The sequence below is a fragment of the Procambarus clarkii genome, chromosome 31 (assembly GCF_040958095.1).
Source record: "Procambarus clarkii isolate CNS0578487 chromosome 31, FALCON_Pclarkii_2.0, whole genome shotgun sequence".
Lineage (NCBI taxonomy): Eukaryota > Metazoa > Arthropoda > Malacostraca > Decapoda > Cambaridae > Procambarus > Procambarus clarkii.
Genome location: NC_091180.1, coordinates 21,168,829 through 21,195,165, shown reverse-complemented (window position 1 = coordinate 21,195,165; position 26,337 = coordinate 21,168,829). Strand labels below are relative to the sequence as shown.

General features: G+C 46.7%; 1 protein-coding gene across 4 annotated transcripts in view; it reads left to right on the top strand.

Annotated features, from left to right (window-relative positions):
• The window catches only part of Mcad (Medium-chain acyl-CoA dehydrogenase), a 73,618-nt gene that overhangs the window by 34,294 nt on the left and 12,987 nt on the right, over nt 1-26,337 (top strand). For all 4 annotated transcript variants that reach the window (XM_069334463.1, XM_069334465.1, XM_069334466.1 and 1 more), the window contains exons 5-8: nt 2,613-2,693; nt 7,448-7,602; nt 14,288-14,457; nt 25,333-25,490. In XM_069334463.1, the coding sequence (XP_069190564.1) occupies nt 2,613-2,693; nt 7,448-7,602; nt 14,288-14,457; nt 25,333-25,490 (564 nt within the window). The remainder of the gene's footprint in view (nt 1-2,612; nt 2,694-7,447; nt 7,603-14,287; nt 14,458-25,332; nt 25,491-26,337) is intronic.

Below are 26,337 nucleotides of genomic sequence, written 5' to 3'. Positions count from 1 at the left end.
ATGGGGTGTAGGGGTGAGGAGGTATGTCGGTGGTGGTGAAGGGACTGGCTCGCTGATAAGCCTAATTTGCTTGACCCAGTTAACTTTTTTGTTTAACTTGATTTGTTTCTTAAATTCTGGATGGATGGAGGGAGAAAGGGGATGGATGGAGAGAGGGAGGGAGGGAGGGAGGGATGGAGAGAGGGAGGGAAGGAGGGAGGGAGGGAGGGATGGATGGATGGAGTGAGGGAGGGAGGGATGGAGAGAGGAAGGGAGGGATAGAGAGAGGAAGGGAGGGATGGAGAGAGGGAGGTAAGAATGGAGAGAGGGAGGGAGGGATGGAGAGAGGGAGAGAGGGATGGAGAGAGGGATGGAGAGAGGGAGGGAGGAATGGAGAGAGAGGGAGGGAGGAATGGAGAGAGGGAGGGAGGAATGGAGAGAGGGAGGGAGGAATGGAGAGAAGGAGGGAGGGAGGGAGGGAGGGATGGATGGAGAGAAGGCTGGAGAGAGAGAGGGAGGGATGGAAGGAGGGAGGGAGGGATGGAAGGAGGGAGGGAGGAATGGAGAGGGAGAGGGATGGAGAGAGGGAAGGATGGAGAGAGGGAAGGATGGAGAGAGGGAAGGATGGAGAGAGGGAAGGATGGAGAGAGGGAGGGATGGAGAGAGGGAGGGATGGAGAGAGGGAGGGATGGAGAGAGGGAGGGATGGAGAGAGGGAGGGATGGAGAGAGCGAGGGAGGGAGGGAGGCCTGGAGAGAGGGAGGGAGGGAGGGCTGGAGAGAAGGAGGGAGGGATAATAAGAGAGGGAGGATAATAAGAGATATAAAAAAACTTATTTTAGAACTGATTTATTAATTTTATTATTTTGAGGCTGTAATCGCTGAACTGTGGTGACAAAATCGAAGGAAACATGCATGGTGCTGTGTGTACAGGGATTAGACCCGTCCACTCACGCTTGAGTTGTTCCAATAACGTACAGTAATTTCTCAAATAGCAGATGTCTATCATATTACAGTATATTTTCGGTTTTATTTAGTTTAGTTTAATTAGGATAATAAAAAGCTATTAAAACACTGGTTTTAGAAATTATTTATTAATATGAAACTTTCAAAGTCATGGGTCACTGAGCTATGACGACACAGACGAAAGTGAGTGCAACCTCACTGTAAAGTGAGGTTTACAGTACAGTATTCTCTTATCTGTCCACCCTCACTCATCTTGTTTCATCACAGAAAATGTCTATAAGGAGATTTTACCACATGTGGTTAGGTAATCACGCTTCAGCCTTTAAATTAATGTACAAAGATACGTGTGCTACAAATCAGTGTACGAAAATCATGGACACTCAGTCGTTCACTTGTGTGGACCACTCTGGCTGGTGTTTGGTTAATATGCTTTACTTGTTACGTGGACCATTCTGGCTGGTGTTTGGTTCATATGGTTTATTTGTTGTGTGGTCCACTTGTGTGATCCAACTTGTCTTATGAAGGAATTATTAATTGTAATCTGTGATAGAATGAGAAAGGTTTCCACCACTCTGTGAACTCTGTCCCAAAACTGTAAACTTGTGGACCACTTGTGGTTCACATGTGTGGTCCACTTGTGTAGTCCACTTGTGTGATCCAACTTGTCATATGAAATAATTATTAATTGTAACCTGTGATGGAATGGGAAAGTACCATTACTCGTCGAACCGGGTGAGTAAATCCGGCCTGAAAAAGGTGCGAACTAGCCGGAGATTCGTTGAGTCGGGGTACGTTGAATCGAGGTTGTACTGTACTTTTTCACCTCCGAGTCCAAAAGTGACCATTTTCAACTATTTTTATACTACAAACAACATAATTTGAATTGCCATGCCACATATAATTATTAAATATTCAACTAGAAACCTCAACTTGCCTTGTTGGTGTTTGTCTTCTTGATTGATGCAACACATCTTGAAGTTAAGAATTCTTAACAATTTACTTAACCTATACTAACACAACACTAAAATTAACACTTAAAATTACTGTACAGAGTACAGATTATTAAGCAAAGTAGTTTTGACTGCCAGCTGCTGAAGCCTCACTGGTTGAAGGCATTTGGGTTGCCTGTGAGGCCTCACGTGTTGGCTCCCCTTTCCTCTTCCCGGGGAGGGGGGAGGGTTGCACAGATGGTGGCGCAGTGACGTGATGACGCCATGCTAGTTTGCTAGTTTTCATTTGGGGAATTCTGTCCATTCGTTCGGCTTTCGGTAGCAATATTTTCACCAGAATGGGGGTTTGTTTTGGGGCGCCTGTCTTTCTGGGTGCCAGATCCCAGTCGATGGCAGATATAGAATGCTTCCAACCACACGGTTTTTTATAGGCCATTACTCCTCGTGCCTTTCTGAGGGGCTAGATTCTGGCTCGTGGTCCCCGGTAGGCAAGAACTCCATGCACTGTGACTGATGCCAGAAAGCTGATAGATACATATCAGCTTGGGATAGCTCTGGGGAGCCTCTGAGCCTCGGCCAGCAAATGGCGTTTCATTACATTCAATGCTTTTTTTTTAATCAGATAATAAACTGCATATATTGGCATGTCTAATAATTTAATTCACTTGAATCATTGAAGACGCAAATTTGAGCCTGTCTAACCATTGTTTAACTTACAGCAAATTCCTGTGATCCTTGCGGGTAATGCAGAGCAGAAGAAGAAGTATCTGGGGCGTTTGTTAGAAGAACCTCTAATATGTGTAAGTTCTGAATTTTTTACCATTTCTTAAATTTGAATTGAATGGATGCATTGCAATTTTACTGGTAATACAATGAATGTTTAAAAATAAAAATTAATTAAGTCATGGCAGTTTTTTCTGGAGGGAGGCCTTGTGGTTCCCTGAAGCTTTCTTCCTGAGATTACTCCATGCTAAAAGGTCACATCAGCCAGTTTTTGCACTGTGCACTGCAATGAGCCATTGAAGTCACCTGTGGGAGAATCTTGAGAGACCATACTCACACACACAGAGTTACTAAACTCAACTAATGAGGTGGTAGAGGTACTTAGAATCAAGATAGAAAAATACTAAAAACCAAATCATTATACTAATATATAAACTGCCAGATGCAATTTTTTATTATTATTATTTTCTACCACAGACGTGGCCACACATTTACAATGCTAACCAGCATATATTCATTTTCTTCTGTCCTCCATGTACAGGGTTGGAGATCTGTTAAACATATAATTCAGGGATTTATTGAACAATCGACCACATAAGGTGATTGTAGTGCTTTTAAAATGCTAATCTAACCTACAAACAAATACACAGGTTTACGTCTGTCCCACATAAACAGTGTTCAAGGTTTCTTTTTACATAGCATCATTAATGTGCGTTTATAAAGGAGAAATGCAATTCTGACTAGCACAATGGTTGATGAATTCACTGAGCAGATGCACAAAATAGAGAATATCCTTGATAACCTAGCAAACCCAGTTCCAGAAATTATCTTCTTTGGAGATGTCAATCTACCCAGTTTAACCACTGCACTGTGCCAAATGACAAATGCCATTCGCCCATTACTGCGCCACCTGACAAAAGTACAGTATTTTTTATTTTTTTGTACACGGTCGAAACGTGCTCGCTGTAGGTTGGGTACGAAATGGACTCTTGGTACCTGCAGTGAAAGGCAGCCATCTTGGAAAAAATTCCCAGAATGTCCTAGGGCTGCTGGCTGGGTTAGTATTGAGTGAGCATCCATGGGTGGCGCACGTGCCTTTGGCTCCCAAACACCTGTCCGACGCATTGTTGAAAGATCGCTCTCTGTCACTGAAATTCAGACCTTATTGTTTGAAGAACATAAGGGTCATGATATTGATGAAGCTAGGCGCAATAAGGACCTAACACAAAGATCGGATGCAAGTTATATAGTACCTATGAGGACGATACAGCGAGCGTTCCAGTTGTAGCTCTGAGCACCACTCTTGCCCACTTATGCCATTTCCAATATATATAGATGATACATAGATGAATTGTTTTCTGGGTTCAGTGATGATGCATCTGATACAGGTAGCATAGATGAAGTGTTAGCAGCTTCCATGGTGGTGTTTTCTGGCCTGGTTTTTCTTGTTAGTCCATGTGCCTGCTGCTTCTCCTTCTCGCTGGTAAGTTCAGTTTTTGTTCTCTGTGGTAATCTTCAGCTAGCCCCAAAGGGGGCTTTCCCAGATTCCCAGCACTGAATATAATCAAATTCCTCTTTCTGGTAGAGCCTCAGTGTCTCCCTGTTTCCTCTCCCTTCCCTCCAGGTTGGTCAGTTCATCACTGGGGTGTTCAGCAGCTCCAGATCTGACATGTATTCAGTTTTAGGCAGGAGCCAGGCTGCCTGGTGATGGCGATTGATACTAACGAGTTTTGAGCTTGAGTGAATGTTTGTATTCCATGTGAATCATTGCAGAGTTGTTTGGTTGCTTCGAGGCTTTGTTTTCTGAAGACCCTCCCGTTGTTTTGCTGACTTTCTGGATGCTCTTCTGGTGGGGTCATTCACTCCCTTTGCCTCTATAAGGAGGCCAGCTTCTGGCCCTGGTCCCCAATAGGCCAAACCAAACTTCCATGACTGATGTCATCAATTAGCTGGAGCCATCTCAGCACAAGATAAGTTCATGGAGCCCCAGGAGCTATACCAAAAACAAGCATTTCATTACAGTCAGTGCTTGGTTTTTGTGAGTCTAGCAAATTATCCATTACTTCTTTACTTATTAAGCATTATTAAGTGGAGTATAATACAATATAAGGAAAGTGAATCCTCAGTCTGCACAAGGAATGTACAGTTTCCACTCGATTTAACGGCCTATATGGTGCTGTACCAGCTTGTTAAGTGCGGTGAGCACTGGTATTTTCGAAGTTGTTGAAGTGTCCGTAATATTTCAAGTAACATTCAGGTAAGATATATTTTATATAACTAAAATGAAATAAAGTTCAATGTGTAATTGCGTTCCAAGTTAGTGCCGCGCCGACGATTAAGCCAGCTGTTGGCTACTGCATGAATAATGCATGAACACGATCTGTTCAAGTACAGATGGATGGAAAAAAATTGGTTCATTCCTTTGTATTGTGAAATATTTTGTGTCTATCAATCCATGATTGTTAATGTTTTCTCAATAAAATTTTATAGATGTGTTTTGTTTTAGCCTGTACAATACAGGTTATGTATTGTTAATGTTATGACACAGGGTGTGGCAGGTGGCCATACAATGGTGGTCGAGCCTTGTCACTAACCCACAGCTAGCCAAGACAATGGTGATGGAGCCTTGTCACTAACCCACAGCTAGCCAAGACAATGGTGGTCGAGCCTTGTCACTAACCCACAGCTAGCCAAGACAATGGTGTTGGAGTCTTGTCACTAACCCACAGCTAGCCAAGACAATGGTGGTCGAGCCTTGTCACTAACCCACAGCTAGCCAAGACAATGGTGTTGGAGCCTTGTCACTAACCCATAGCTAGCCAAGACAATGGTGTTGGAGCCTTGTCACTAACCCACAGCTAGCCAAGACAACATTTTGAGTTCACCGTTTCTCTGTTAATGATAGAATATACATTTGCAGAGACTAATATGGGCTATCATTAAAAAAAATAGTATGTTGTAATACTGTAATAAAATTGATAAACTGACTGACTTTATTGGGGGAGCTATCCAGGCTGATATGAATATCCCTAACTTTGGCATCAGTCGATGTGGTTGGAGTTCTAGGCCTACTGGGGACCACGAGCCAGACCCTGGCCTCATCAGAGAGGCACGAGGAGCAATGGCCTATAGAAATGCACGTGTGATTTTGAAGCATTCTATATCTGCCATCGACTGGGACAGGCACCCAGAAAGGTAAGTGCCCCAAAACAAACCCCTATTCTGGTTAAAACGACGAAAATAGACAAACGAGTGGATAGAGCTCCCACTGGGTAGTGGGAGTTCTATCCACTCTATGTTCTATCCACATTTTCTGGGTAGAACTCGGCCAGAAAATGGCGTTTCATTACATTCAACACTGGTTTTTTATGAAGCTGTGAAGATTATGTCATCCTCTGCAGTGCTTATTTTACATTGTTCAGTGTACATACTGTATGTATGTATGTACACTTATTTTCAGGCATTCATTTCATATAACAGCTAGGCCTACTACTAATTCATGTGCGAGTAATGCTCTGCACTTAATAAAAAAAAAGTTGATTAACAGCTGTAATGCACTTGTACAATTTTAACTTATTTCTGTACAGTATTTACACTGTCCAGTATATCTTTTTGTCATGGCTTAATTATTCATTAACACTTAAAGTATTGTACTCTATCAACACTTTTGGCACTAATTTATATGCATTTCAATCATATTTTATATCATCGTTAGCGGATACTGCACGACTTGTTGATGGGAATTCAGAATCGACGGACGCAGCATGGCTTGTAGGGCATTCATTGCCAGTGGAAGCTGCACGCCTTGTTGATGGGGATTCAGCATCAGTGGATGCAGCACAGCTTGTAGGCATTCGTTGCTGGCAGATGCTGCACGACTTGTTGATGGGAATTCAGCATCAGCAGGTGCAGCATGGCACCTGCAGTGTAGAGCACTCGTTGCTGGTAGATGCTGCATGGCTTGTTGAATTCCCAGTGAGTGCAGCATGGCTTGTAGATGAAGATTTTTCATGGACCATTGAAGTCATGAATTTGTCAATTTTTGTCTGAATCTAATTATCTCTGGCTAACGTTCTGAGACAGTAATGTCCTTCAAAATTGAAGCTAGCCGTGCGAGTCCATAGTAAACAATGAGGAAACATGGCCCGACACAGTACGTTCATGTCCTTAGAAAAAAATACCTGGTGCCTATACTATAAAAGGTATTTAATAAGAAAACAAAAAAATTTGCTTAATTACAATTGTTTCAAATTTTTGTATTAATAATAATTAAGAATTTACTTCATTAAACTATCATTTTAAAAGAAAGCCAAGATTTAATTGACGACTCTGCACGATCGAGGTCAGTGGTCTGCTTGCCATGTGAGGACGCGCTGGCCAAAGCAAACCCAGTACTGACCTATGGTTATATCGACTGCCAGACTGGTATATGAGGCTCCAGATACCAGTCTCCCAAACCGTTCGATGGAACTGGCAGATTGTTAAATAAGAGGACGTTAAATCGAGTGGATACTATTCTGAAAAACCACCTCACATAACACGTATTGCATTAAAGTTAACCCTACCCTCACACAGTTGGAATTTTCATAATAAGGACAAATTTATGGAGAAGCTAATTTCTGTTCTGACATTGTGCATGAAGTTAATACCCTGTACTGTATAATCAAAAGATTTAAGTAGTTTATTTACAGGTTGTTGCAATTTTAGACATTGAAAAATGTTTTAGAAGTAGAGAATTCTGTACTTTCATAATGATGGGGGAAATACACTTAGTGTAAGATAACAACCAACCATGCATGAAATCTATTGGCAATATCAAACATTCCTTCAGGCATATGGTGTGACTGAGCCTGGTGCAGGGTCAGATGTATCGGGTGTGCGAACTCGTGCTGTAAGGAAAGGAGATGAATATGTTATCAATGGCCAGAAGATGTGGATCACAAATGGTGGAGTTGCCAACTGGTACTTTATTCTTGCTCGCACAAGGTAAGATGTATTCAGGAGTATATTTCTTGGTTTAACATCACTAAAAATTGTGATATTAATTTGTGATTTATACAAAGTGGTCGTGGTTTATTTTTATATTGATAATTTGGTATTAATAGATTTCTGGAGGGGGCATTTTGTGGCTTCCTAAAGCTATCTTCCTGAGACTGCTTCAAACTAGAAAGTCACATAAGTTGTGAAAAGAACTGTTTGGCCTACCTGGGACCTGAACCAGAACCTGGCCCCCCCCTCTCATAAGAGACATAGGCAACAGGTGACAATCCACCACCTCAGGTTGGCCTGAACCAGGTTCTCAGCCAGCGCCCCTAGTCATTTCTGTTCCTGATGCCAGTGTCTTCACAGCTTGTAGTGCTTCCGGTCATGCCAACTCGTGAGCAAGTCTCAAAGCTTCAAGCGAAATGCTGGCCATCCTTGGACTTGGTTGTCTTGAGGGAGGCCATTTCTTTTGTACATTCTTTCCTATTTTGTTATAAGCTTCACATGCATGTTTTGCTTCTGTCTTGTTGAGTGAGCTTGGCTCTTTGGGGGTTTCAGATTGCATGTGCTAGGGGTTTCTCTTACCTGTGTGCCCCCTCTAACTCTGTCTTTGCACGGCCAGAGTCTCCCTTCTCTGGTGTGTTCGGCAATTCGTCCCTGTTAAACCTGTCCACTGGGGTAGAGAGCCTAAACTTGGGCTATTCAGGAATCTTGGATTCCTCTGTTTGGGCCCTTTGCTGAAGACATTCTTTGGTTGTATTGTGGTACACAGTACCCCAACACAATTGTTGCTTAGGATTCTGGCTCGGCTTGTATCCTATCTGGGGAGGGGGCTTCTCCTGGCCCCTCGGTGGCCGGCCCAGCCTTCGTTTCAGGCACTGCTTGCTCAGTGTCTGGTCCCAGGAGTCTTTCCGCAGCTCAGACTCTTTCAGTGGGTCGGGCCAGTAAGGTACCTTGCTGGTTCATCTTCCTCAAAAAAAAGAGGAAGAGTTTGATTTCCGCTCTTTGTGTCTGTTTTTTTTGCCTCGGGTGTATCACCACTTGTTTGGTGATCAGGTAGCTTCTGAGAAGGTGTCCTTCCTGCGGTCTTCGTCTCAGTGACGGAATAGCGATCTTTCCGCCGTTTCCTTTCCCTTCGGTGGGTGTTGTCTGTATCTGTGCTGGTGGTGGTGTCCTTTCTTTCTTTCTTGGCTCATTTTGGACCAGCATCTCTTGCCGAATACTATTGCTGCTGCTTGTGCGAGATTGGCAGAGCCACTCTGGCTTACATTTTGAGTGGATTTCTCTTCTGCTCCGTTCCAGGAGATCTCCCATGCATTTGTTACCTCCAGCCTGCTCATCCGCTGCTTAAGCCGTCCTGGTCTTTGGATCAGTGGCTCTCTCTTCTTTCCTCCTCTTGGTTTGTTATGGCTCCTTTGGTCCGGGGTTGTTTTATAAAAGGCTTGTTCTTGTTGATTTTGGCCTCAGGTCAGGTGGGGAAGCATCATGCTCTTCTCCAGTCCAGGGGTTTCTGTTCTTATTGCCCTGGGGGTTGTTTTGTTCATTTGCAGCATTCTCCTTTTTTTCTGGCGAAGATTGAGACGGCTGGCTTTCGGAGGGGTCCATAGGTTGTTGATGCTTGGTTGGTTAGGCCGAGAGTGCATCATGCTTTGTGTCTTGTTTATGGCACTGATTCCCTGACTGTGGGTGCTCTCTGGGTGGACCCAGTTTCCCTTTTCCCTGGTTCCCTGTTCCAGGGCTTGTGTGTCTCAGGTTGTCCGCTGGGTTTTCAGGTCTAGCCAGCCTGCGGTCTACTCTTGTGCTCGTGGTGTTAGAACATCTGCTGATCTTGCTGCAGTTTTTAGGGATATGCTTGGGGTCGACATTCGGGTACGGGGGTTTTGGTCCTCAGACAGGGTCCTAGCCACCAAATATCTCGTCAACGTTCCAGGCCCTCTCCAGCCTCGTGTTACTTTGGGATGTCTGTTACGGCCTGTTGTCTCTTCTTCATCTTGAGATAAGTGGCGCTACCGCTTCCCAGGTATTTCCCTCTTTTACATACCTGTGGCAAGTGAACTTCAGGGAGCCAATAGGACTCCAACCCTCCGATCGGCTGTTTTCATCATTCTGCAAGCTGCGAGTGGAATGGCCAGTTCGCCAGAGCGTGCTCCCATTCCCCTTTCTCAGTGAGGGGGCGGGCTAGTTGGATTACGATTTGGTTGTTTCATTGTTTAGTTTAATTTTGGGGAGCTCATTGGCTCTGTTTGGACGTAGGTTGCAATTTTCAATCAGTTGGAGGTTTGTATTGTCTCGCCTACCTTTCTTGTGGTGTCCCCGGTCGATGGCAGACATGACAATACTCTAAATGTAGAGTGCTCATATGCCATTGTTCCCTGTGCCTCTCTGAGTGGACCAGGTTCTGGCGCTGGTCTCCAGTAGGCACATTTTGGAGGGAAATAGCTTTGTAACACACCAGCATGGGTTCAAAGATGGTAAACCATGCATCACAGGCTTAATAGAATTTTTAATAGATTATATTAATAGAATCTTAATAGAATATTATGACCAAGCAACAAAAATTAGGCAAGAAAGAGAAGGGTGGACAGACTGCATTTTCTTGGACTGTCAAAAAACCTTTGACACAGTACCCCATAAAAGACTGTTACAAAAGTTGGAGCAACAGGCAGGAGTAAGGTAAGGTGCTCAGTGGATAAGGAAGTATCTAAGCCACAGGAAACAGCGTGTAACTGTGAGGGACATAAGAGTGGCGAGATGTCACCAGCGGAGTCCTACAGGGCTCTGTACTTGGACCTATCCTGCTTCTAATACATGTAAACGATCTTCCAGGGGGTATAGACTCATTCCTCTCAATGTTTGCTGATGATGCAAAAATTATGAGAAGAATCAAGACAGATGAAGATAGACAAAGACTACAGGACGACCTGGACAAACTGGAGAAATTGTCTAGAAAATGGCTACTAAAGTTCAACTCTGGAAAGTGTAAAGTAATAAAATTAGGCGAAGGGAGCAGGAGGCTGAACACAAGGTACCATCTGCAAGGTGAAATCCTGCAAGGGTCAAATAGAGAGAAAGATCTTGGGATTGATATCACACCGAATCTGTCTCCAGAAGCCCACATCAAAAGGATATTATCAGCGGCATATGCTAGATTGGCCAACATAAGAACTGTCTTTAGAAGCTTGTGTAAGGAATCGTTCAGGATCTTGTATACCACTTACAGTATGTCAGACCAATCCTGGAGTATGCAGCGCCAGCCTGGAGTCCGTACCTAGTTAATCACAAGACAAAGTTAGAAAAGATTCAGAGGTATGCCACCAGATTAGTCCCAGAGCTGAGAGGTATGAGCTGTGAGGAAAGGCTAACGGAGCTTAATCTCATGTCCCTGGAAGACAGAAGAGTAAGGGGAGACACGATAACCACCTACAAAATTCTCAGGGGAATTGGCAGGGTGGTCAATGCTATTTAATACGGGTGGAACACGAACAAGAGGACACAGGTGGAAACTTTGTACCCAGATGAGCCACAGAGACATTAGAAAGAATTTTTTCAGTGTCAGAGTAGTTAGTAAATGGAATGCATTAAGCAGTGATGTGATGGAGGCAGACTCCATACACAGTTTCAAATGTAGATTTGATAGAGCCTAGTAGGCTCAAAAACTTCTTCACCAGTTCATTGACAGTTGAGAGGCTAGACCAAAGAGCCAAAGCTCAACCCCTGCAAGCACAACTAGGTGAGTACCTGTCAGTTTGGATAGCTTTAGGGAGCCTCCAAGGGGGCTTGACCAGAAAATGGTGTTTCATTACATTCACCACTGTTTTCTGTTTTCTGTGGGGGAGCCCCATTGGCTCCCAAGAGCTATTGGACTTAAATTAGCTAATATTAGTATGGGGCTTCAGTTATATGGAGTTGTCATGCCTACTGGGGGCAACTAGCCAGAACACGGTCCCCTCAGAGTGGCACAGGGAGCAATGGCCTATGAAACTCGTGTATGAAAGTATTCATGTCTGCAATGGACCGGGAATTGCATTCCTTTATGGTGTCCCAATTGCAGTTCTTCATGGCAATGGTCTGTAAGAGTTGGTGGCATTTTCTACTACCACATTCTTTCTCTTCATTCTTCGTTATCTGGGCATGTGGCACACTTCTTTGTCATTTCTTCTTGTTCAGTCTCTCTCTTGCTGTCTGCTATTGCCTTTTGTTGTGTGGTGTTGGTAGAGCTTCTGCCTGCGTTTGGGGTTATTGCTTCCTTGGCTCCATTTCGCTTGCTGTCTCGGATACCCTAGACCATATCTTGCGCCACTTCTTTCTGTTGGCGTCTCCTGCTTCCCCTGGATTTCCTGTGTTCTCTATAATCCAGGGCTATTATTTCTGGTATTAATTTTGTTTCTCTTATCTGTGGTTGTTGCATTGGTGGGGCTTCTTGGTTGCCTCCGGCACCAGGGATTTTCTTCCCTTGGCCCCTGTTAGGTGGTCATTGCAGCTGGCAGCTCTTTCCTTTCTTGTGGGGTCCAGGTTACTTGGTTTCCAGTAGTGTGTGCTGCTTGTTCTGTCTCGGTGACCTTCTTGTGGGTTGTTCTTTTGCCTTGGCCTTGTGCCAGGGCTGGTTTTTCTATGGTTCTCCAAGGTGTTGTTCAGCCCACAGCCTTCCTTCGCACCCTTCTCTGGGTATATGTGGCACCCCTCCCCGACTGCAAGCGGGATAGGGCGCCCACGGTTCTTTCTTTCCCCCACCTCTTTCCCTCGGTTCAGCTGTTGTTCCAGGTCATGGCTCGCTTGGATACTTACCAAGAAAGAGTTGTCCTTCTGGCTCCTTGGTGGCCGGCCCAGCCTTGGTTTCAGGTACTGCTTGCTCGGTGTTTGAACCCAAGGGTCTTCCTGCGGCTCCACCTTTTTCAGCAGTTTGGTCCAGCCCGGTACAAGGCTGGTTCTTCTCCTCGAGTCTTCGCGTCTGGAGTCTCTGACTTGAGTCTATCATCACTTGTATGGGGCGCAGGTGACTTCGTTGTTGGTCTCCCTCCTGCATGCTTCGTCTTGGCAGCAGTATGAAGTTTCCTGGCGGTTCTTCCGGTTTTTCCTATCACTGCATAGGTGTACTTCGGTCTCTGATATGATTGTCTTGTCCTTCCTTTCATAGTTGTTACAGATCTGTCATCTTATGCTGAATACTGTCACCTCATATTGTGCAGCGCTGGTGGAGCCACTGCAGCTTGTGTTCGGTGTTGATCTTACTTCTGCTACGTTCTGCAAGCTGTCTTGTGCGTTGTTTCACCTCCGGCCTGCTCGTGCGCCTCCTGGGCCGTCCTGGTCGGGTGCTCTCTTTTTCTCTCTTCTCTTCGTTTTGTCATGGCCCCTTTGGTTCAGGATTGCTTTTGTAAGGCTCTTTTCCTGTTGGCATTGGCCTCTGGGGGTCAGGTCAGGGAGTTTCATGCTCCTTTTCGGCACGGGTGTTTTTCTGCTCGTTTGGTCCTGGTGGTAGGCTGGTTGTTTTGTTCGTTTGCAGCCGTCTCCTTTTCTGGCGATAGTTGGGTCTGCTGCTTTCCGGAGGGGTCCTTAGGTTGTTGATGCTTTGTTGGTCACGCCAGGGGTGCATCATATGTTGTTCGGTTGCGGCTCTCCGCTGTTATCTGTGTGTCTTGGCCTCTGTGGCTGTGGACGAGCTTTGGGTTGCCCGGGTTCCCTTCCTTCATTCCTGTTCCAGGGTTCGGGTCTCCCGAGTTGTCCACAGGGTCCTTTGGTTTTGCCAGTTCTTTTGATTTTGAGTTTAGGGTGCATGGTGTCCGCCTCCCGTGTCCTTCCCTCTTTTTCCTTATCTTTGGAGAGGTAGCTCCGTGGAGCCGACGGGGCTCCCCCAGAAAACCAGCATTGAATGTAATAAAATGCCATTTTTTAGGCGAGTCCCGGAGGCTTCCCGGCATCCTTCCCTCCCTCTGGTCGGCGTTTTTTTTTCGCCTGTTTTGACATCCAGCCTAAGAACTGACGGTTGGATCACCAGCGCGAGGGTCTGGGGCACCCCCTTCCTCTTCCTGGGGAGGGGAGGTTGCGCAGACAGGGGGGGCGGCAACGTGATGACGTCATGCTCGTTTGCTAATTTTTGTTTGGGGAGTTCTGTCCACTCATTCGGCTTTTGGTAGCAATATTTTCACCAGTAGGAAAAATAGAGAGGGAGGGGGGCCCCCTGAACCTCACCGCGCCGGCTGCCTTCAGTTCGTAAGCTAGTGTCAACCGGGATAGACGCTTCTCTGGCCTCGACCGGGATTTGTTTTGGAACGCCTACCTTTCTGAGTGCCAGATCCAGTTGATGGTAGACATAGAATGCTCCTAAACACACGGGGGTTTCTATAGGCCATTACTTCTCGTGCCTCTCTAAGGGGGCCAGATTCTGGCTCGTGGTCCCTAGGCAAGAACTCCTTGCACTTTGACTGATGCCAGAAAGCTAATAATGCCATATCAGCCTGGATAGCTCTGGAGAGCCTCCAAGACTCGCCCAGAAAATGGCATTTCATTACATTCAATGCTGGCCTATTGAAGTAGCTTCAAAGAAGGAATGTTGCTTTATGAGATAAAATACCATTTTCGGAGTACAGTATTGTTTTCTATATTTGGCATCCCCTTCTAATGCAGTATGTATAAAATTGCATATATATGACAGAATTGATACTTAAAAATGCTAATGTGAATTTTTTCACAGTTCAGACCCAGCGTGTAAAGCTGCAAATGCCTTTACGGGTTTCATTGTTGATGCTGACTCACCAGGCCTGACCAAAGGGCGTAAAGAGATTAACATGGGTCAGCGCTGTGCTAACACTAGTGGCTTTACGCTGGAAGATGTGGTTGTGCCCAAGGAAAATGTTCTCATAGGTAATGTTTAGTATGTGGTAATTTTGCACTCTTTATTTTATTTTTGTTGCTCAATGAATGTGAAATGTAATGAGAAAATGGTTAAGTGTAACACTACCACTATATAATTTCTAACTTTAAGGATTAATACTTTATTTTCTTATATTTACTAAGTCTGTCTCCACCTTTATATTTCCTCAGCAGCTCTCTTGGTGCATCTCTGTCTGTCCTTCCACCCATGTTCTGTGTTTTCCAATGATGGTTGTCTGTTGTTGTAATAACTTTAATATATGCTAAATATACTGTACTGTATTACAAAATAGCTATGGTCCTGTGAGCAAAATATACCTGTCCTTTAACTTCAACATATGAATGCATTACTCTTTTCTGTGGGGAGCCCCTACGGCTCCCTGGAGCTTATCGGGCTAATGTATGTTATGTTAGACCGGGACATTAGCTATGGAGTTCAGATCTACCGGGGACCAGCACCAGAACCTGGCCCCTTCAGAGAGGTTTCAGGGAGCAATGGCCCTGGAAAACCCCATTGTGGTTGGGAGTTTTCCTTATCTGCCATCGACCGGGGTTAGGCACCCAGAAAGGTAGGCGTAAGAAAGCAAATCCCACATGGTAAGAAATTGAAACAAAAAAACGAACGGAGAGGTAGAAACTCCCTACAATTCCAAGGAAACAAACAAACAAGCAATTATCACAATTTACTGCCGCGCTGGTCGTCCGTGCAGCCCTCCCCTTCCCGAGAGGGGGAAGGGGGGCCCCCCGAACCTCACCGCCCTGGCTGCCTTCAGTTCGTAAGCTAATGTCAACTGGGATAGACGCTTCTCTGGCCTCAAATTCCTGGGCGGTGTTTGCCTTGTGTGGCGTTCTTTGCTGTCTTTGTGTGGTGTGCGGTGGCCAGGAGTACCAAAGACCATAGTGGTCACCAGTAAACAACATGATAAGTCGTGCAGATGACGCACCTCCCTCACCAAAATGGCGGCTCCCAACCTATTCCTATTGCTGTTTATACCCTCTATACACACGTTATATATAAGTATCTACATTTGTGTTCACCATAGTGAACCACTAAGCTGGTATGGTGAGTGCAGTCAATAAAAGGTGGCCACACACAGTCAGAAGATGACGCCACCACCCTCCCTCCCACAGCATTACTCCTCCCTCCATGGAGCACAGCGCTAAATATCACCACAATCCTGCTATTATCAGAACCCTGGTCAGTTTTATCACAGTCAGGGGGCTTCTGTAATAATATCATTGCTAAATAGTAGCAAGAACATGTATATTATGGCATTTTTAGGCGATGCTGTGATCACAAGCTGAACAGCAGTGCTGTGAGCTCATGCTGCGTGCGTCAGGCTTGGTTGCTCACTCAATACTGAGGCCCCTCACACCCGGGAATTTGGCCCATGATTTTTTTTTAAAATGGCATCTGTTTACAAGAGCCCTGATGAAGGTGTGGTGAACCCCGTGTATCCGCGGGCCGTTTAAATCTTGCGCGGTACTCAAAAGCATCATATGATGCTGAGCTCAATTTACTGCAAGTCACTCAAAGCATCTTGCGCAACTAAAGGGTTAAGGGTTAAAATAGTTAACACGGAAAAGCATCACTGAAAGTACTCAGAGTATGGGTAACGATGTGTATCAGTGCTATACCGACGGCTCTGTAGAAGAAGGTGGACGATGTACCGGATGTGCATGTAATATATTTGAACAATCTTCTCTCTACATACAGCAATGAAGCACGTCAATGACTGGGCAAGTACAACTCAAACCGAACTTGCAGGCATATACCTTGCCACTGAATTTTTAAAAGACAAAGGCAGTGGACTTGTATACTGTGACTCGCAGAGTGCACTCCTGGCATTGAATGCACATAGTAGTGACACCCAGAAAATAGTCAGTGATATTCGAATGAATGTTTTAGCTGCTGAAGAAAACAGATTTGAAGTTAAATTCCTATGGATACCATCACATGTTTGCATCTCAAAGCATGACACTGTTGATATGCTTGCAAAGACAGCCTGTAGAAAACCAGTGGTAGAAATTGATATGGGTGTTTCATTAGCAGTGACAAAGAAAATACTTAAACAAATATCTAATGAAGATCTCACCGACCTAACAAATTCACAAAGACCTGGAAGTTGTAGCATTAAATATTATGATAGATATCGTGAGGAGACATTCACAAATGGGACTAATAGAACAAGAACCCGGCAATGTGATGTTATAGTGGCCAGAATACGCCTGGGATATAGACGTATCTGGCAGCTTTCTCAAAACCTAAATGTTGAGTTCACAATGTGTCAACTTTGTGAAAGAGAAAACATGCACTTTCTTGAACATTATATTGTAGAATGTCCCAGATTGACTGACTTTCGCCCTCCTTGGCTAAGGTATGCTGAACTGTGTAATTACTATATGAGTACTGGAACACTTAATGATATATTGGACTTGTACCCAAGATTAACCATGTAATGTATCAATTATACAATGTATGTATGTGATGTAACTATATCACCTGAACTTGTAAAAGCACCTTAATCACCTTCAGTGATTAAGTGCCTAATTGCACACTAGTTTCCCTATCAGCTATCTCACCCCATCAGAGTAAGAGAGACAAATGTATGTGAATGCATGTGTGTATATATGTATGTATATATGTATATGTATGTGTATGTGTGTGTGTGGGGGTATGTATGTGTATAAAGTATATATGGAAGCTGATCAGAATTACATTTCACCTTTGTAAATGCACATTAATGACACGGTGTAAAAGACACATCGAACACTTTGTAGGGCATACGTAAATCTGTGTATCTATGTATTTACGTATGTAGGTTAGCTTAGCATTTTAAAAGCACCAAATCACCTTCTGTGGTTGATTGTTCAATAAACTCCTGAACTATATGTTTAACACATCTCTAACCCTGTCCATGGAGGACAGAAGAAAATGTATATATGCTGGTTAGCATTGTAAAAGTGTGGCCACGTCTGTGGTAGAAAGTAATACAAAAAAAAAAAAAAAGTGGGCTCCCTTCCTTAGTATTTTTGTGTTTGCCCTGGTTTCTGGGGGGAGCCCCGTCGGCTCCCGGAGTTATCCAGGCTGAATGGATATGTATAACTTTCTGGCATCAGTCAAAGTGCTAGGAGTTCTTGCCTACCGGGGACCACGAGCCAGAACCTGGCCCCCTCAGAGAGGCATGAGGAGCAATGGCCTATAGAAACCCCCTTGTGATTGGGAGCATTCTATGTCTGCCATCGACCGGGACAGGCACCCAGAAAGGTAGGCGCCCCAAAACAAACCCCTATTCTGGTGAAATTATTGCTACTGAAAGCGGAACGAGTGGACAGAACTCCCCAAAGAAAATTATCAAACTAGCATGACGTCATCACATTGCCGCGCCACCGTCTGCACAACCCCCCCTCCCCGAGAGGGGGAAGGGGAAGCCCCAGACCCTCCAAGCTGCGATCCAACTGGCAGTTCTTGGCTGATGGTATTACTGGCTGGTCGAGTGCCTCTGGCTCCGGTTTTTGTTTCAGTTCTGTGCCTTGTGGTGTGGACTGTCTCTACCGGTGAGGTGTGAGGCAGGAGTAAGGTTCCACGGTACTCGGGCTGCATGTGTCTAGGGCTATCTTCCCTAGGTGCCCTGTAAGTACTGCCCTTGGGGCTTGGGGGCCACCTTCCACAAGTCGCCTTGGGTTCTACCTCTGCTGTGTCCTTTACTGCTCGGTACTGGGCCGCCCTTGGAGTCGGCTGGGGTTTTGTTGCCCTGGTTTGTCTCTGGGTAGGTGGTAGTTTTCGTCACTGGTAGGGGCGCGGGGTACTGCACATCTAGTTTTCACTATTAACAGCGGCCGACTCTGTTCCGCCTGGGTACGTTTTCCTCTTGCGGGGTTTTTCTTTTGTTTTTGTTTTTGCCTGGTGGGGGTCTGCCTTTACTATGGTCCCCCTTTCCTGTTCTAGGTGATTTTCTTTTGAATTTTTCTGTTGGCGGTACTCCCTGCTTGGCCCCCGTGGGTGGACACGTCCCGGGGGTTCAGCTTTAGCAGTTTGTTGGTAGATTTGGGCGCTGGTTCGCGGTACCCTGCCTGGGCTTCCCTTAGCGTGTACCAAAGGCTAAGGGCCCTGGGAAACCCCACGGGGGCTCCGTGGTCCTCTAGGTGTGTTCCCGGGGTCCCCCTCGCATCCTGCAAGTTTGACGGTTGATCTGTCCCCTTGTCTCAGGGTGACACTCACCGGTTGTGCCTCCGCCATGCTGCCTGTTGGGTCCTTGTTCTTGTGACCCGGAGTCGTCCGATGATTGTTGTCGGTACACGCTCTCCTTCACCCAGGCCACTGGTCTTGATAATTGGGTGCAGGCGGCTGCGGCGTTGCTTGCTGCGTGTAGGTTGCTGCAACGCTCTTGGTTGTTTGCGGCCCCGGATGCCCCGAGGCTGCCCCGTTTTGGTGGTTGGGGTTTGGACTTTGGGGTGGGGGTCGCTTCGACTCTGGCTCCTTCTGCTTCTTGTTCTTCCCCTTCTGTTCTACTCACATCCTCCCTTGCTTCCTGCTCCGAACCATAGGCGGGTTTTGGGGTTGGGGCGGGGTTTGGTTGGGTTGAGACTCGGGCGGTCTCGAGGGTTTTCCTCTTCCGGGGTGGCGGCGGAGGCATTCGAGTCAGTTCCTCCAGCCGTGCCGTATGGGTCTGACCAGTGGGCTCCCTTCATTAGTGTTTGCACAGCTGCCCCGGCTTTTTCTTGTTAAGCTGGGGCTTTGGGGGTGCGGCTCGGCCCTGGGTCATGCAGTCGAGGTTCCCGGGGTTAGGGAGGGGTTGCCTCGGGGGCCTTGGCCCCGTTTGCCCCTCTTGGGTCTTTGTACCTTTGGTGTGGGGCTGGCAGTTCCTCAGTGGGGTTGTTCCTTCCCTCTGTGTTCCTGTTGTTTTCGGGTATACCCCTCCCTGGGTTCGGTTCCGTGTTCCTTCAGGTTCGTCAGTCCCGTCGTTCCTGGGGGTGTTTCACTCCCTTTTCCTTACCCTTTTCGCTCTTACGTCGCGATGCTGTTAAAAAAAAAAAAAAAAAAAAAAAAAATCAGGTAAGGTACATCCATACAAGGTGTGAAACAAACATTGATGGATTTATATATTGACCTAGTACATAGTGCCTAAACCGCTTCGTATCGTTGTCCCTGCATGTTCCTTGGTCAGGGGTGGTTGTTGTAGTTCTCGTTGGTTCGCGAGTCTCTTTGTACCTTCCAATATTATTGGAACGTCTGTTGATTTTTGATGTGGTTTCCCTCGGGTCTTTTGTCGGCCTTGTTGGTTCCCTTCCATTATCTGTTTTCTTTTGCTTCGTTTTCGCAATGTTTTGTTTTTGCGTTGTCTCTACTTCCAGTTTCGGCGTTGTTTGTCTTCGTTCCGCATGCCTTCCTGGTGTTTATACGATGTCTGTACGTTGTGTGTACGATTTATGTGTCCGCCTGGTGTACAAGCCACGCCTCCCGGTGGACGGGTGGTGCGTTTCGTACCTCGTGTGCTGGGGCCGCGGTGTGCGTTTTGTTTACGGGCGGTATGCTCATGTGTTCGCATCGTTTCTCATGGTTTTCTACAGCTTCTTGCTCGTTTCTCCTTCCAGTCATGGCCCTCTGGATGCTGAGGGTGTTTTGGATTTATATCTGGGGGTGTCACTTTGTTCTTCCTCTGCTTCTTGGTGTGGGATGATTTGGCGTGGCGCCGCCTCCTTCCCCTCTGTACTGCTTCGTCTTCTGCAGGGTGCGCGCCTCTAGCCGTATTTCTCCTTCGACTTCGCATTTTATTCAGGTAACGGTACATACTATGCCTACTGCCTTGAGTATGCATGACTTTCGGGCACACCTTTAGCGCTGCTCCTAGTATGTTACTTGGCTCGCCTGTGTTGTGGCACGGTCGTGTGTCTGCTCTGCAGGTGAGGCTGTCTTGTCTGGCGCTTCTGTCCGCCTAGTGCTGGTTCTCACTTTTGGTGGGGTGCTTGCCTAGTTGTGATTGCGTGAGTTGAGTTCTGGCTCTTGGGCCCCGCCTCTCCTGTCAGTTGATGGTTGTGCAGTTTCCTGAGCCTCCTGGGCTCTGTCTTCTTTACGTTTGCTCCTGTGGGTGGCGTCTGCCTCCTCCACATGGCTTTTTGGTGCTTTTCGCTTCCTTTCCCCTCTGATATAAATCAGGTTCTTTTTAGTGTCTGTGGCTCCTTTGGGTGCTCACTTCCTCCTGTGTCCCCTTGTGCGTACAAACATACGGACATAAGTACAGTGGACCTGCGGAGGGCCTCTTGGCCCGTACGAGGCAGCTACTGTTTCTTACCATCCGTTCCCACTCACATACATGTCCAACCCGCCCTTGCACCAATCGTGGGGCCCCACCACCACGTTACGTGGTAATTGGTTCCGCACATCACCGGGCCTGTTACCGTGCAGGTCATTCCTCCGGTCTTTCCTGATTCTGTGCTTATCCCTTTTATGCCCATTGATTCGTGCCCACAATGTGCCGCAAGGGTGGCGTGTGCCACTATCCCAGTTTCTATTATTTTGTGGAGATTGGTCGATAAACACAAACACTAAGGAACTACTTATCTTTTGTTGCGTTTTATTATAGATGTGTGTTGGTGGCGTTGTCGTCGTTGATCCTTCTTTCTGGACAACCCAACCCACAACTCGGTAGAGTGCTTATACTTCACCAGGAGATCACACTGGGCACTTCTGGCTCTTGGAGAGGGGCTCAACGTCACACGTTTAGGGGATGCGGCTCCAACACTTAGCCTCGTTGTCACGTGTACACACCCACTTGAGCCGCTGTGACTCCCCACTCTCTCCTTATGTGATATGATCTCCTCAATCCCCAAGGACAAACCTGCAACCCATCGACACTCCAATAAAAATGTTTCCCCTTTAAAACACAAACAAAAATAATCACACAATATGTTTGCCTCCAACCTCTATCTGTCCTCTACATACAGTGAGAGTGGACTCCCCCGTTGGGCGGGGCCATGCTCCACCTCGTCCGGCGGTCCTCACTCACGCTGGGAGGGTCCTCCGCCGTCAGGAGCTCTCAGTCACCTGCCAGCGCTCAGAGGGGACGGACGTCGCTCCGTGTTCCTCAGTCTCCACTCTCTTATTTTAGGCTTTCTGCCTTATCAAAACATGTCTAACTTATAAATAAACATAGCTACTGTCGCTGGGCACACGACCGACTACAAGCAATCACTATGAACTGGCGTATATCGTGCTTACCACAGATTGTCTAGTCGAGGGGCTATCCCTCTGACAGAGCTTGGTCAGGGCGCTTCCACGGCCCACAATAATGTCTCTGGGCGGCTTAATACTCTCCTCGTCGACCAGGACTTGAGACCACAACGTTCCCAGCTCGATTCTACAGCTGGCACGTCTACACACTTCTCTTCTCTTGGAGATATATCACTAGGGGTTCCTTTCTGACGGGAGCTCAAACGGAGCGCGGCTTTCCCCCTGCGATGTCTGGCCTCAAGTGAGGTCAAAGCCCTCCAGAAACGAGCCTCATGCCTCCAGCAAAATGTCCACATCTCCTAGCCAGTCATTTATCTGTTTTCTTCTTCACTGCCCATAATCTTAAATTGTTCATCATATCCAAGCAACTATTTTACATATGGGTTATCACCTCAATATTTGCTAGACCTTCTAATCAGGTCAGGCTTGATGAATAACTCTCAAGGGAGGAGACTCGTTTCTCCTGTAGGCTGAGATCATAACAGTATACAGTAGTTGCAGGTGATATTTTGGCGGGCAATGGTGCGGGTTGGGCGCACTGAATGTTGGTACGGTGTCTCGCATGTCTGTTCTAGACAACACTTGAAGGTAGACTAGTTATTATTCGCTACTCTGCTGGTTATATGCTTGGGCGACGCCTCACAGTTCTTCAAAGGTTGGCAGGAATTTTGCTTGGAAGTACGGACCGCCCATCGTTGATACTTCGTAGTGCTTTGCTTCTCTAGTTAGGCTCATGCGTTTGGAGCGAGTATCTTCTTGGGATACTCTACTCACCCCGCTACCCTTGTTCACTGTTCCATCCTTGTTTACTCTTCCCCGCTTGGCGGGATTGTGTCGATGGCTCCTGACTGGGGTGTTTGATGTGGTGTTTGGTCACCTTGCATGTGTCTTTAGTGCCTTTTCAGGGGGGAGTCCCTACGGCTCCCCGGAGCTATCCATGGCTGATATGGATACCCTAACTATTTTGCATCAGTCGATGTGGGTGGAGTTCTAGGCCTACCGGGGACCACGAGCCAGAACCTGGCCCCCTCAGAGAGGCACGGGGAGCAATGGCCCATAGAAATGCACATGTGATTTAGAGCATTCTATATCTGCCATCGACCGGTACAGGCACCGAGAAAGGTAAGCGCCACAAAACAAACACCTATTCTGGTTAACAACAAAAATCGACAAATGAGTGGACAGAACTCCCCCAGGAAAACGAACTAACAAGCATGACGTCACACGAGCCGTGCCGCATATCTGCGCAGCTCCCCCCTCCCCGGGAGGGGGAAGGGGGAGCCCCAGACCCCTGTGCCGGCAATCCCCGCCCCAGTTCCTCGGCTGATGGGATAATGCACGGTCGTGTGGCTCCAGCTCCGGTCTTGTCTCAGTGCTGTGACTTGTTTACAGTGCTGCTCTTATGGTGGTCATGTGAGCTGGGAGTAGTATTCTCAGGTACTCGGGCTGCATGTGCTTAGGGTCACCTTCCCTGAGTGCCCTGTAAGTACCGCCCTTGGGGCTTGGGGTTGCCTTCCACAAGTCACCTTGAGTCTACCTCTGTTGGCTTTTCGCTGCTTGGCATTTGGCCGCCCCGAGTGTTTGGGGGTTTTACTCCCTTGTTTACCTTGGGGTAAGTGGTAGTTATAGCACTGGTGGGGCACAAGGTACTGCGTAGCTAGTTTTCACCTATGATAGCGGCCAGCTCTGTTCCCTCTGGGTACGTTGTCCACTTGTGTGGTTTTTCTTTTATATTTGTTTTTGCCTGGTAGGGGGTCTGCCTTGTGTTCCCCCCCTCCCCTTATATTAGGTTCGTTTGTGTGGTGGCACCCCTGCTTCGCCCTCACAGGTGGACACGTCCCGTGGGTTCAGCTTTAGCAGTTTGCTTGGTAGTTTGGGGCGCCGGTTAGCAGTGCCCTGCCTGGGATAACCCTTAGCAGACCCAGTCTAGGGGCCCTGGGAAACCCCCCGGGGGCTCTCGGGTCTGATAGTGGAGACCCTTGCGTCTCATCTCGCTTTGTGTGAGTTGAGGTTTGCTCTGTCCCTTTGTCTCGGGGTGACTTTCCTTGTTTTTGCCTCCGTCATGCTGCCTGTTGGGTCGGTGACACATTCGACCCTGAGTCCTGTGAGCTTTGTTGCTTGTTCGTGACTCCATTCACCCAGTCTGCTGATGAATTCCCGTGGGTGCAGGCAGCTCGCGTGTTGCAGGGTAGGATGTTGCTACGGGCTCAGGTTTGTCGCTTTCCCGGACGCCCCGATGCTGCCCTGCTTGTGTAGGGACCCAGACTTGGGGGTTTTGGTCGCTTCGGCCTTGGTTCTTCCACGCCCCCCTTGTTTATCCCCCTCCTGCTTCTGCATCTGCAGGCTTCGGGGTCGGGGCGGGGTTAGAGGTTCTGAGACTTGGGCAGTTTCGGGGGTTGCCCCGTGGAGGTCTGGGACCCCCCGTCCCCCTCCCGAGGAGGGGGGTTGCACAGACGGATGCGCGGTGTTTGTGGTGACGTCATGCTTGTTTCCCTAGTTTTGATTGGGGAGTTCTGTTGCTAGTTCGGCTTTCGGTTTGCAATTTATTTGACCAGCAGTACAGTAGTTTGTTTTGGAATTCCTACATTTCTAGGTGCCTGACCTGGTAGATGGCAGACAAAGACTGCTTCCAATTACACTGGGGTGTCTTTAGGTCATTGCTCCTCGTGCCTCTCTTGAGGGGGGCCAGGTTCTGGCTCTGGTCTCCGGTAGGCTTAGAACTCCTTCGACTGACTGTTGCCACAGTCTAATATATACACATCAGCCCGGTATAGCTCCGGGAAGCCTCCGGGTCTCACCCAGAAAATGGCGTTTCATTACATTCAACGCTGTTTTTTTTTTTACCCGGAGGCTCTCCAGCATCCCTCCCTCTGGTCATTGACGTTGTTTTCTCGTCTTTTTGACATCCAGCCCAAGAACTGCTGGTTGGATCGCCAGTGCAGGGGTCTGGGGCTCCCTCTTCCCCCTCCCAGGGAGGGGGGTTGCTCAAACAGCGGCGCGGCAACTTGATGACATCATGCTCATTTGCTAATTTTCGTTGGGGAGTTCTGTCCACTCGTTCGGCTTTCGGTAGCAATATTTTCACCAGAATTGGGGTTTCTTTTGGGGGAGCCTATATTTCTGGGTGCCAGACCCGGTCGATGGCCGACATAGATTGCTCTCAACCACACGGGGGTTTCTATAGGCCATTGTTCCTCGTGCCTCTTTGATGGGGCCAGGTTCTGGCTCGTGGTCTCCGGTAGGCAAGAACACCATGCACATTGACTGATGCCAGAAAGTTATACATATCCATATCGGCCTGGATAATTCCGGGGAGCCTCCGGGTCTCGGCCAGAAAATGGTGGTTCATTACATTCAACGCTGTTTTTTTTTTTTAGTTCTGGCAGCCAATTTGCAGCACATCTTTAAACTTTTTCTCTTTTATTGATGTTCTTGAGGTATGGATACCACAGAACAGCTGCATGTTCTAATCTCAGTTTGGCAATTGTTTTTAAGTTTCTGATTTGTACTCATATATATGTGTATGTACATGTATATATAATGTTGGTAAACAAAAATAGCATTTCTGGAAATTTGAGATCACTGATTAGTGTTACTATAACTGTAACTTTAACATTTGTAGTGGAATATTTTAGGTGAGGGAGCTGGGTTCAAGATTGCAATGGGCGCATTTGACTGCACCCGTCCTCCTGTGGCTGCAGGAGCGGTGGGTATATGCCAGCGAGCCCTGGACGAGGCTACAAAGTATGCATTGGAGAGGAAAACATTTGGAACTCATATTGCTAATCATCAGGTAATTATTTTTCCCTTTATTCCTCATCATGTTTCTTAAATTTAAAAATTAGATTTTTTCGTCAACTTTTTCTAACTGTAGTAAATAATATTAAGAAAGTTTAAAAAATCAATTGGATCAACATGGAAATTCAAGCTAGCGATGTTAGTGTGATTTTCATTATTAAATAGCAATAACACTGGGTAGTAAATGTTATTTTCTAATAGCTTATGCCTACAAAGTATAGAAAATGGGTATTATTTCCCTTAAATTTTGATTTGATCTTAACCCTTTAACTGCGCAATGCGCCTGCAGGCCCAGGCTTCGGGTGCACAACGCGTCTCCGGATGTTTTTATTTTTCATGTTCCATTCAAAACTCCCGCAGCTACATGGGGTTCACATCAGCTTCCTCAGGGCTCTTGTAAACAGACGCCATCTTTAAAAAAATCATGGTCCACATTGCCGGGTGTGAGAGCCTCAGTAGTGAGTGAGCAACCAAGGCTGGCGCTCGCAACATGAGCGCACAGCTCTGCTGTTCAGCGTGTGACCACAGCACTGCCTAATAATGTCAAAATATATATATAACCTGTATTATTTAGCCATGATAGTATTATAGAAGAGCCTGAGTGTGATAATGACTGGGTACAATGTTCAAATATCAGTGATTCAATGCTGTTCACGATGTTCACAGCGCTAGCCACAGCACCACAGCATTATTTCGTCCATCTAGGAATCTTCAAACGACTTCTTAGGTTCCTTTTCAAAATAAACTTGTGGTCAATTATTCATTTACAGAAATTAGTGACCAGGATTGTGGTTATAATTAGCGTTGCGCGTAGTATTGTGGAAGGAGCAATTTTGGTGAGG